The 12,634-nt window shown below is 44.4% G+C and overlaps 1 protein-coding gene across 4 annotated transcripts in view; it reads left to right on the top strand.

The window, feature by feature from the left end:
- SOX2 (SRY-box transcription factor 2) overlaps nucleotides 1–10,072 on the top strand; it is a 675,778-nt gene extending 665,706 nt beyond the window's left edge. For all 4 annotated transcript variants that reach the window (XM_032339957.1, XM_032339948.1, XM_032339967.1 and 1 more), the window contains one exon: nucleotides 6,622–10,072. In XM_032339957.1, coding sequence (XP_032195848.1) covers nucleotides 7,999–8,964 — 966 coding nt within the window. In that variant the 5' untranslated portion in view covers nucleotides 6,622–7,998 and the 3' untranslated portion in view covers nucleotides 8,965–10,072. The remainder of the gene's footprint in view (nucleotides 1–6,621) is intronic.
- Nucleotides 10,073–12,634: the final 2,562 nt, after the last annotated feature.

Raw genomic sequence — 12,634 nt, 5'->3', positions numbered from 1 at the left:
GCCCTGCTTTAAGAGTAGTCAGTGGTGCCCCACCCTGAGAGCAATCTCGGAGGATGGGCCACCCTAGCTTGGGCCCACTGAGTCTGTGCCAAGTTCCAAGTTCCCTCTCCCTCCCATACCTCAGACCCTTCTTGATGAACCCAAGCCTCACTATGAAAGCCAGGCTGTGTGGCTTGGAGTTTGGTAACTATTTGGGGGTGGAGAAGATGACTGATTGATTATTAAGGATGAGCCCTCATTTATTAAGTTTGCTCTTTCGCTTTGTTTTTAAGCTTTGTTTTAAGCTTTGAAGAGCCTTTATAGTTCCTTTGACCCAACCCTGAAACAGACAAGGTACCAGGGAGAAAGCCCAGGCGGACTTGAGGGAGCTGAGATACTGACAGATACTCATCTCTCTGCCATGCAAGGGGCAGCTAAACTCTTCGGACTCCAGGTCCTTCAGGGCCCAGCTGGTCTGTGGGTTGCTGAAGGGTGTTGAAACCATGAGTACAGCTTGACACCACTGAGCCCACGGTGCTTGTCAATAATCTGAGAATTAGGTGCAGAGATTGTCACTGTAGATCATAACAGTTTCTGAAGGACTCATTACAGCCTATCCTGTCAATGATCTTCAAATTAAGGAGCGGGGGGTGGGGCGGGAGGGAAAAGGAATTGGGAGAGCCTACAAAAAGGGCAGAAGGTTGGGAGAGGAGATAAAAGTCAGAGCCACAGCTCTGAAGGAGCCTTTAAAGATTATCAGGCTAGCCATCTGAGAATTCCATTGGGATGGGTTTGGAAGCCCAACTCCATCTGAGCCAGGGCTGGAAAGGGGCACTAGAGGGTGAGCAGAAGTGGGCCCCTGGGAAGGCAGATTTCTCAGACATTTCTTTTGAGGCCAAAAGAGCTTTTGGTAGAGGGCTCCAGATATCAATGGGAGGCCTTGAGGGTGCCAGGCCACCCAGGATGGGTGTACCCATTGATTTAGAGCACTTTCCAAGGCTAGCCACAGCTGCAACTCTGAGAAAAAGTGGGTAGTAGTTTTGTTTAGGGCTGATGGTGACTGTAGGTGATTTTTTTTTTTCACCCCAATGATTTGCTTTCAGCTTCTTTTCATATAAACAGGTGAAAGACTCTTCCTTTTCCTTCGATAGTATTCCTGTCCCTCCTGTAGGTAAAGCTGATCTCATTTCTTTCCCCAACTTGTTTCCAGAGGTGCCAAACACCTCTGCCTTCTGAGGTAGTTGAGCACTGTCACTTTTTGAGTCTGTGTTATGTCTGGTGGTACTTCTGGAAAGGGAACTTGAAGTAACACAGAAGCAGTGTGCACCATGAGATCTCCAGAAGAAGACAAAATCCCACTTCAGCAGTTTAGAAGGAGCCAGACTAAGGGAGAGACTTTCTCCCTCCGTGGTGGATTGCCGCTGCAGTGAGTGTGCAGCCTGGCATGCACTGGGATGTCATTCATGAGCCACTTAATATGCTCCAGAGAAATCTTAAGGAAGCTGTAGGTTTGTTTTCCCCACAAAACTTGTGGTCACATCTAAAGGAAATAATCAGTTTGGAGAATTTAAGACCATCATCTTTTTCCTAAAATCACGGTAACAGTCCTAGTCACTGGAAAACTCGGGTTCTAAGGAAACCCTGTTCCTTTGGTATGATTAATTGCACAAGATAGTGTGGTCAGTCAGGGAGATATGTATTTAGACTCTCAAGCGATGATTTAGAGGTGTGAAAGGGCCATTGGTTTGTTGGCCCACTTGCAGTTCCTGGTGCTCTGTTTGCCTGGTTTTATTTTCGCTTTTCATTCCTTTCTTCTGATTTTTAAAATCAAAATTATAGTTTCATTTCTTTTCAGTATAACTGAAAACCACTGGCAGGAGGCTGTTTCAGTTTGTCTTTCTTTCTTTTTTTTTTTTTTTTTAAGGGAATTTCTATTTAAAATAATTAGATCATTTAATGGGCACACTATGTTTTTCCCTGGACAACAGCTGCAGTGCAGAGACAGCTCTTACGTTAAAACTGCTTGATAATTCAGAAATGGAAATGAAATTGTGAAATGTGAATCCTTTTTTCCAGGAAATATTTGAGCTGGAACATATGAAGGAGGTACATATATATGTAATACTAGAAGCAATATGATGTTTGTTATATATAGCCCTGAAGACATACACAAGTGATTATATATTACTTTTGTTGCTATAATTTGAAGTAAGGGGGAAATATATTTGGTTTTCTTTATATCATTGAGTTCCTTTTAAAATGTATTTATTTCATCAGTGGGAATCAGATGAAAGAGAGTGAGTATAAAAAGGAGCTGGATTCAGAGCAGCTCTGCATTCCTTAGGTTTCAAGGGTCCTTACAGCTCTTGAGTGAAATTATTTGGTGAAATTGGGTCTGGACTGAAATAGCATTTGTTATCCCCTTGTTCATTTGTTATGTGTAATACCACTTCTGGAAATTAAAGGCAAGGTGCTGAAGGGACAGACAAGAAGAAAAAAATATAATTAAACAATTTTAAATTGCCCATCCACCATGCATCCATATGCATATCTATGTTTTAGTAAATAAAAAGGGATAGAGATATATGCTTGCTCTTTGTATCATCTAGAAACATTTATTATAGTTCCTGTCAATAACCTTTCCCACTTCCAAAATCTGACAAGTTTGGCAACAGGAAGAAAATGGAGGAAATGTAGATGAAGGGCTTTCTATCATTTTGAAAACTGCTTTATAAAAATTGTGGTATCTCCTTTAGGATCTTGTGAGGGATCCTTCATAGTCTAAAGCAAGTGAAGTTTGATAATAGCACAATTCTAATTTTTGCTCTTACTTTCAATATCCTAACTTTTTCCAGTTTAAGACTTACAGTTTTTGGAAAATATGTGGTGCTTTTGTAAGGAAAAGAAATTCTCTAATGCCTTTCTTTACCTTCATTTATCTGTGTTTGTTTCATGTATCTTGAAGAATCAGGTGTTGATCATTCTGGAAGTCTTGTGGCATGCTCCAATTTGGAAGGATTGAGGGACTTTTTTGGGGGGGGTTAATTTAGGGGGAAGAAGGAAACATGTTTTAAATTGGCTTATACCAGTCTCCTTATTCTGCAATTCTCAGTTTTGTTGTGTTTGGGGATAAATATCAATAAAATGTCACCTGACCAGATTGCACCAGCATTGTCCTACACGTTGGAATTTTCCTTTATTTTTTGCTTTTAAAATCAGAAACTTTTCTTGGGTTGCCGTACTTCTTTTTTTAGCTTCTGTGCCTCTTACCACACCACTGATATGATCTCTTTCACTGCAGTATGGCCACTGCCATGGGCGCTTTCAGTGACGAAGGCTGGAAGGTTAGGATCCGGAGGAAGCATAACAAAAAAGGGAGGAAAAAAACCCTTCATTTGGCCAAATCTGGCTCCTAATATATTTAACCACTTCCAGAATTAGAAAGCCTTTCTGTACATTTTCTTCTATTTTTCTCTTTTTTTCCTTACGTAATGAAATTAAAACTTTTGGAGCCCACAGTTGACATTTTTCAGAAAATTGAGTTATCAAGGCAGTAATTATTTCACGGGGAGATAAAACTCTCATAGCCCTAACTGTCAAATAGGGCCCTTTTCAGATTTTAATTACAAAATAAAATTAGTCTGCTCTTCCTCGGAATGGTTTGTGAGTGGTTAAACAGAGCTTTCCCCCCAATACTGGTGGTCGTCAAACTCTGCTAATTAGCAATGCTGAGAAATTCCAGTTAACAAGGACATTCTCCAAGACTCTGCAGGTTCCCTGCCGTTTGCCTTCATTTCCATAAGAAGATTAAGAGAGGAGGGGAACACACTCAAATGCAGATGCAGAAAAGAAGCGTTTTTTAACAAGCATCATAATAGTAAGATGCTTGGCTAGTTCTCACCTAATTACTGCAAGTTAAACCTCTATTTGCCATTAAGAAGAAAAAATAAGTCTACAGTCCCCTAGCTCCACAAAATTGTTAGTTGGCTTCAGATATAATACTTGGGGAGGGATAAGGGGAGTTTAGGAGAGAAATGTGTAAAAGATAAAACTGAGCTACACTTAATCAGGTAAGGATTTGGGGTTTGGGCCTATATAGTAGAGCAAAATTAAATCAGAATATCCTAGGAGTTACGCATTTTTTTTTCCTAATTTCTAATCTTGCTTTAAAAGTATGCAGCTTTTTGCTGCCCATGAAAGGGAAATGCTATACTTCTTTTAGATTAAGCACTTTAAATTTTCATACATTGTGCCAATGGCAACATTTTTAAATTCTTGAAGGATGAAGCATCCTCTTCCAAGTCTTATTTTGATTCCCTAGTAGTCAATGGTGCATTGTTACTAGTACTGTAGCCATCTGTTATAAACCTAAAACAGTGCTGCTTCTATCATCTATTGTGATTATTATAGTTATTATTATATTTAGGGGCCAGTGATAGTGCCGGATTGAAATAGAGTGGCCGGTGATCTGATTTTTTTAATGCATATGTTCTAAAAAAATCTAATGAGAAAATTGTTTCTGCTATCGCCATCTTCTTTAATCTTATTTTCATAGCACATTATTATGCATAAATGCCAGCCACAGTTAGTTTATTGCCTTGATAAGTACAGCAGGCTTAATTAAAATAAAGCTGTAAATAAATGCAACCAATGATAACACAATTGTAATGTATTTCCATAGCTTATTTATATGATAAAAGCAATTAACAAAAGACCTAGCCAGCCCCTTTAACCTCTTAAATGCATTATTATAGAGTTCAGGCACAAACACAGGCATCTGAGAATGTATAAAAGCTTTTATATATTATCCCAAGGAAAAATTTGTGCCTCTTCCTATTACCCCTTGAGAGAGAGGGAGATTAAAAATATTGCTACTGTAACCATTCGTTATTAATATTTATTTTAATACATGTACTCCACCATTATCCACATCAACCCCTTGGGTTTTTTTTCTTCAGACTTAATTATCCATAAGCTTTTTTAAAGTTTGCAGAATAATGCTACTAAGAGCAGACCAACGCATACACAATCATGAAGTGAATGCTTGGTCTGCCCTTCGTGGCATCTGGACAATCATAATTCATTCATATGTTGAATCTCATAATTTGTACCTATTTTTTCCCCACGGTTTAACCTCCTACTTATCTGGAGGTTATATGTACATTTCTAAGTTAAGCAAATTAAATCTGATTCTTATGATTTGGTTCCATAGCTTATATGATATGTTAACTTTTCTTTTGTTTAGATTACGCGTAATTAGTTGGATCTTCCTCCCATCCCCTCATTTTTTTTTTCCCTTTAATTATTTCCAAACACCTTCTTTTAAAGGTAAAAGCAAAACTGTATTATGGAAAAGCGAATCCACCAGTAGGGGGCGCACCAGCTACATCCTTGACACCAGACGCGCTGAAAAGCCTGTGGCTGCGGTGTTGTCTTCTGAGCCTCTAACCTTTTCTTTTTTAATCTCCGTGTCCCTGTTTAGCTTACTATTACACCTCGAATAAACAGAAGACGTTATTTTGTTTTGAAGAGTGCCATGTATTTATCCGTTTCGAGAAGGCCAGTCACCCTCCCCGGGTTCCCAAGAACTAAAACAAACCATAACTTAGAGAAAAAGAAGAAAGTGATGGGGGAGGGGCGGCTGATTGGAAATAATAATTTATAAAGAAAAGTCTGCAGGATTCTTTTTCTCAGCTTTCCTGGTTTTCCAGTGAGCATACTTATTTTGAGTTGGACAGGAACAGAAAAGCCTGGGAGGGCAGGATTGGAGAAGTTGGAGTGGGGGTGGTGATGGTTATGGGAGGAAGATGGTTAGTAAGAAACAAAAAAAAGTAAAGTTTTGTAAAGATAATAAATGGAACGTGGCCGACAGATACTATTCAGTACATTTTCTTAGGGTGAGTAAGGGTAGATAGATCAGGGGAGGAGGGGGCGGAGAGAGTGTTACAGAAGAAAGAAAATAAGTAACCCTGATGGTTTAAGCCCTTTATAAAAAAGAAATGGCATCAGGTTTTTCCCCCCACCCTTTGTAGTCAAGTGCATTTTAGCCACAAAGATCCCAACAAGAGAGTGGAAGGAAACTTAGACGGGGCTTTGTTTGACTCCGTGTAGCGACGACAAGAGAAACAAAACTACCTATTTGTAAGGGACGTGCTGCCATTGCTCTCCGCATTGAGCGCCTACCTATTGAAATCTTTACGTCAGGACAATGGGAGAGCGGCTAAAATTACCCTCTTGGGTCCTGGGCGGGCAGGATTCCTGAGCCCCTACCCCCGCCTCCGTTCCATCCTCCTCCAGCCTCGGCCTTGCTAGGCTCCCCCCCAAGACCAGTCTTGGCCGTGTTCTTCCGGCCTGCACTGCCTGCACCTGTGCCTGGGGCGCACCACACCCGCCTCCCAGGCCTGGCGCCCCCTCGGAGCGCTGCCCCAGACCCCGGCGGCGCGGGCCACCACAGCACAAGTCACAGGGGAATGGCAGGGCTGGTTCTGCTCGAGTCCTGGGAACTCTGCGTGGGAGGGAGTTTGGGAGTGCGGCCCAAATGCCACCTCCATCCTGTGCCGTGGGATGCCAGGAAGTTGTCGTTACGCTGCTCCAGGGCCCGAGCTGCTGAGCGCCCTTCTGTTGATCTGTCTCTTCCCCCAGCCTCCTCTTGACACCGGCCCAACTGAAATCCTGCTTTGGGGGAGGCTCAGGGGGGAGTGGGGGGAGAGGACGAGAATGGGGGCCTCCTCTCTCCATCGACCGAATGGAGCCTAAGATGGTGGGCGATGTGGCTGGAGGTAAGGGGCCAAGCTGGAGCGTCCCGGCTGCAGCCGAGCTCGCAGGGAAGTGCCTGCTTGCGGCAGCTTCCCCAGGCCCGGCCTCCCCTGAAGTGTGGAGTCGGCCACACCGTCCAGGCAGGATTTATGCTTAACCCAGAGCCAACTGTGTGGCAGCAAGGAGGGTCGAGGACAGAGCTTTCCGTCTCCTAACTTCTTGTGGGGACAGTGTGAGAAAGGGGTGAGCCAGTGCCGGCACCTGTGGAGGAAGAGGGGCGAGGGAAAGAGCGAGCTTAGGGAGAAGCCCCGGAGGGGCTGGAGTTGGGGAGAAGCGTGAGGAGGAGCGGGAGAACAATGACACACCAACCCCTGCGCCGCCTGTTTCCTGAAATACTAGCAGGACAGTCGCCCTACACCACCCACTCGGCCCTGCCCCACCCCACCACCTTAGCGGCTTCTCGCGCCCCTTCCTCAACGGAGCGGCCCGCACCAAAAAGTAAATCAATATTAAGTTTCAAGAAGAAAAAAATCGTAGTCTTAGTGCTGTTTACCCACTTCCTTCGAAAAGGCGTGTGGTGTGACCTGTTGCTGCGAGAGGGGATACAAAGGTTTCTCAGTGGCTGGCAGGCAGGCTGTGGGAGCCGCCTCCCCCTCCCTCCTTCCCCCTCCTCCCCCTGCCTCCCCCGCGCGGCCTGCGGCGCGGCAGGCCCCGCCCCCTTTCATGCAAAACCCGGCGGCGAGGCTGGGCTCGAGTGGAGGAGCCGCCGCGCGCTGATTGGTCGCTGGAAACCCATTTATTCCCTGACAGCCCCCATCACATGGATGGTTGTCTATTAACTTGTTCAAAAAAGTATCAGGAGTTGTCAAGGCAGAGAAGAGAGTGTTTGCAAAAGGGGGAAAGTAGTTTGCTGCCTCTTTAAGACTAGGACTGAGAGAAAGAAGAGGAGAGAGAAAGAAAGGGAGAGAAGTTTGAGCCCCAGGCTTAAGCCTTTCCAAAAAATAATAATAACAATCATCGGCGGCGGCAGGATCGGCCAGAAGAGGAGGGAAGCGCTTTTTTTGATCCTGATTCCAGTTTGCTTCTCTCTCTCTTTTCTTCCCCCAAATTATTCTTCGCCTGATTTTTCTCGTGGAGCCCTGCGCTCCCGACACCCCCGCCCGCCTCCCCTCCTCCTCTCCCCCCGCCCGCGGGCCCCCCAAAGTCCCGGCCGGGCCGAGGGTCGGCGGCCGCCGGCGGGCCGGGCCCGCGCACAGCGCCCGCATGTACAACATGATGGAGACGGAGCTGAAGCCGCCGGGCCCGCAGCAAACTTCGGGGGGCGGCGGCGGCGGCGGCGGCGGCAACTCCACCGCGGCGGCGGCGGGCGGCAACCAGAAGAACAGCCCGGACCGTGTCAAGCGGCCCATGAACGCCTTCATGGTGTGGTCCCGCGGGCAGCGGCGCAAGATGGCCCAGGAGAACCCCAAGATGCACAACTCGGAGATCAGCAAGCGCCTGGGCGCCGAGTGGAAACTTTTGTCGGAGACGGAGAAGCGGCCGTTCATCGACGAGGCCAAGCGGCTGCGAGCGCTACACATGAAGGAGCACCCGGATTATAAATACCGGCCCCGGCGGAAAACCAAGACGCTCATGAAGAAGGATAAGTACACGCTGCCCGGGGGGCTGCTGGCCCCGGGCGGCAACAGCATGGCGAGCGGGGTCGGGGTGGGCGCCGGCCTCGGCGCGGGCGTGAACCAGCGCATGGACAGCTACGCGCACATGAACGGCTGGAGCAACGGCAGCTACAGCATGATGCAGGACCAACTGGGCTACCCGCAGCACCCGGGCCTCAACGCACACGGCGCCGCGCAGATGCAGCCCATGCACCGCTACGACGTAAGCGCACTGCAGTACAACTCCATGACCAGCTCGCAGACCTACATGAACGGCTCGCCCACATACAGCATGTCCTACTCGCAGCAGGGCACCCCAGGCATGGCGCTTGGCTCCATGGGCTCGGTGGTCAAGTCCGAGGCCAGCTCCAGCCCCCCTGTGGTTACCTCTTCCTCCCACTCCAGGGCGCCCTGCCAGGCCGGGGACCTCCGGGACATGATCAGCATGTACCTCCCCGGCGCCGAGGTGCCGGAGCCCGCCGCCCCCAGCAGACTTCACATGTCCCAGCACTACCAGAGCGGCCCGGTGCCCGGCACGGCCATTAACGGCACACTGCCCCTCTCGCACATGTGAGGGCCGGACAGTGAACTAGAGGGGGGGAGAAATTTTCAGAGAAAAACGAGAGAAATGGGGAGGAGAGTAAGGAACAGCATGGAGAAAAACCCGATACGCTCAGAAAAAAAAAAAAAAAAAGAATCACCCGCAGCAAATGACAGCTGCAAAAGAGAACACCAATCCCATCCACACTCACGAAAAAACCGCGATGCCGACGAGAAAACTTTTATGAGAGATCCTGGACTTCTTTTTGGGGGACTATTTTTGTACAGAGAAAACCAGGGGGGGTGGGGCGGGCGAGGGAATGGACCTTGTATAGATCTGGAGGAAAGAAAACTACGCAAAACTTTTTAAAAGTTCTAGTGATACGGTAGGAGCTTTGCAGAAAGTTTGCAAAAGTCTTTACCAATAATATTTAGAGCTAGTCTCCAAGCGACGAAAAAAAATGTTTTAATATTTGCAAGCAACTTTTGTACAGTATTTATGGAGATAAACATGGCAATCAAAATGTCCATTGTTTATAAGCTGAGAATTTGCCAATATTTTTCAAGGAGAGGCTTCTTGCTGAATTTTGATTCTGCAGCTGAAATTTAGGACAGTTGCAAACGTGGAAAGAAGAAAAATATTCAGATTTGGACATTTTAATTGTTTAAAAATTGTACAAAAGGAAAAATTAGAATAAGTACTGGCAAAACCATCTCCGTGGTCTTCTTTAAAGGGGAAAAAGTTTTAGATTGTACTAAATTTTTTTTTAACTTACTGTTAAAAGCAAAAATGGCCATACAGGTTGACTTCGTTGGTAATTTATAATAGCTTTTGTTTCCCAACTTTCCATTTTGTTCAGATAAAAAAAAAAACCATGAAATTACTGTGTTTGAAATATTTTCTTATGGTTTGTAATATTTCTGTAAATTTATTGTGATATTTTAAGGTTCCCCCCCCCTCCTTTATTTTCCGTAGTTGTATTTTAAAGATTCGGCTCTGTATTATTTGAATCAGTCTGCCGAGAATCCATGTATATATTTGAACTAATACCATCCTTATAACAGGTACATTTTCAACTTAAGTTTTTACTCCATTATGCACAGTTTGAGATAAATAAATTTTTGAAATATGGACACTGAAATTATGCTTGAGTCTTTCATTTATTTGGATAACACTGATTATACATGACTGCTCGGGGTATATACTGTGCTCAGCCAAGAAAGCAAGATACCTAAAACCTTGATATTCTAGTCCAGTATCGTGTGTTAATGTTAATTGCAACAAATAAATGTCTGAATGATTAATTGAATAAGTACTCTCAAAAAATTGAAATGCTTGTGTCATTTCTAAAATAGAAATTAGAGACATATATTGTAAGTCCACCCCCTCCTTCTCTAAGCAGCATGAATAAGCATGATGGGGACTTATACTTAAAACTGATTTATGCCACTTGTTGCCAGAAAGGAGTCAATTCTGAAAATTTTCATGTAGCTCAGCAGATGGGGTATTGAGCCAAATCAGAACCAGGTTGTCTGGTTTTGTTTTCGTTTTCCTCAATGCACAATGGCCCTTTGGAAACCTGGTTATAGGGGGAAATGATGCTTGTATCAGAATAATTGCAAACTAGACTTGCAAAGTGCTCATCTGCTGGGTGGGTGTTTGGGTTACTTCAGCCCTGCTATTGTTTGAGAGGAAACAAGTGGTTTGCTTTTCTTTGTTCCTTGACTTCATAAACTTTCTCCTCTACATTTTCCTGTTTAGGGGCAAGGGAAAGCAAAAAGCATCTTAAAAAATCCCCAGACTTATGGCTATTTTTTATTATTATTATTTATTTTCTTTTTTCCTCTCTCTCCCTCCACGAATTCCATTTCTTAAATTGGCAGCGCGGGTCCAAGCCTGTAGTCCCAAATCGGATATCTCTGCAGCTGATAACAAGCAAAAGAGAAGCCAGGCAACAGCCATATTAAAGAAGAAAACAATCAACTCTGAGGTAGATATTTTACTTTGTCCGGTCTAATCACATTTGGAGATGATTATGCTTTTGATCTGTTAACCGTGTTTTACTACGGTAGTAGAGGAGTAGGGGGAGGGGAAAGGGGTGGGGAAACAAGATTGGATTTGTTGTTTTCTTTTGCCCTAGGAAAGGTAAAGAAAGACTATAGTTGTCCTCAGTGGGAGCGGAAAAGTTGGGGAATCACCAATGGTCTTTGAATTAGCGATGTTTCTACATCACAACCGACCCGCGCTTTGGCGCAGCCGGAGAATCTGTAAGACCGATTCAGGGACTTTTCTTACTTATTTACTGCTTACCTCGCGCAACTTCCCCCACCAAAGGGGACCAGGAACCACGAGTCAGGCATTCTTAAGACCGTGGGTTGCTACCCACAATTTCAAGGGCTTGTTGTGCCAACTTGGTACAACTTTGGAGAAGTTGGAATCCGGCAGCGCCTTCCACCCTTGAGTAAAATACCGGCTGCAGCCACTAAGTTAGCTCAACCCGTTGGTTTGCACTTTCTCGTTTTCCAGGAAAAGTATTTCTCGTGGTGTTGCTGATGTTAGTTCTGGGATCAGCTGGAGATACTCTCATATTTTCTGTATTTTTATTTCATGTGGATTGCTTTATTTTTGGTGCGTGTTGGTTGTCACTTATTTCTTAAAAAAAAAATCATTTTAGGGTAAAGGACAATTACTATGCCAGATTCCAATTCTAAGCGAGGCATTTCCCCCCCTAATTAATGCAGAGACTCTAAAAGAATTTCCCCCGGCCTGGCCAGCCATTGTAATGCATATACGGATTATTCACGTGGTAATGAGCACATTCGCCAGTTCTTGCTCACACATACGAATAAAAGAAACTTTGAATAAAGATCCAAATGATCTTGCTGGGGGGTGGGGAGGATATTCCCGGAATTTGAGCCAATCAACTATATGGAGTGTATATATTTGAAAAAAAATAGAGATATATTAGAAATATGTATAGGGTTTAGAGTAATTGCAGTGCATTGGGCTCCCTTAGGGGGGGGAAAAAAAGCCCAAAGGATCAGACTAAAAAAAGCAACAACTTTCTGGCAAAATGCTCAAGTTCAAATATTTTGCAAGAGGGAAGAGAGCAATTTTAGGAAGTTGAACTAATTTTGAGTGATTGTCACTGTCTGCCTAAAACAAGAGAACTCCCATTTTCCCTCCTATCCCTCCGTATCCCCTCCCTAAATGAAAGCCAAATTATTTTGCTCGCAAATATAAATTCTTTTGATAAACTGCATTTGAGGAAAATGTCATATAGTTCATCGTTACTTGATTGGGCTAAATGATTCCCCAAGATGTGTAGTTTCATGACTAGATTGATATTAAACATACAGTATTTTATTTATAATAAGATTTTCAAGAAGGGGGTAAATCCATAAACTTGCCCAGAGATGGTTATCTCTCAGTGCTGAAGTTAGTTGGTGAGTAGTGTTCAGTTCCTTCCTTGGGATATAATTCTGCTCACTAAAACCATTCAATTTCCAGTCAAAGGGGTGAATTTAATGTTTTGTTAACCTTATACATAGAAAGGAAATGTGTAGAAGGATGAGATTATAGTTCCCTCTGCAATTTTTTTCTTTCCCCGCACCCCCGCCCCCTACTTTAAATAAAGAGCGTTAAAATATTTTGCTGAGCTGTAGTAGATTAGCAAGGTTTCTTGCCAATGCTGGGAAGCTGG

Source organism: Mustela erminea, chromosome 1 (assembly GCF_009829155.1).
Source record: "Mustela erminea isolate mMusErm1 chromosome 1, mMusErm1.Pri, whole genome shotgun sequence".
NCBI lineage: Eukaryota > Metazoa > Chordata > Mammalia > Carnivora > Mustelidae > Mustela > Mustela erminea.
The sequence above is the reverse complement of the archived record's forward strand: the minus strand, read 5'-3'. Positions and strand labels throughout refer to the sequence as shown.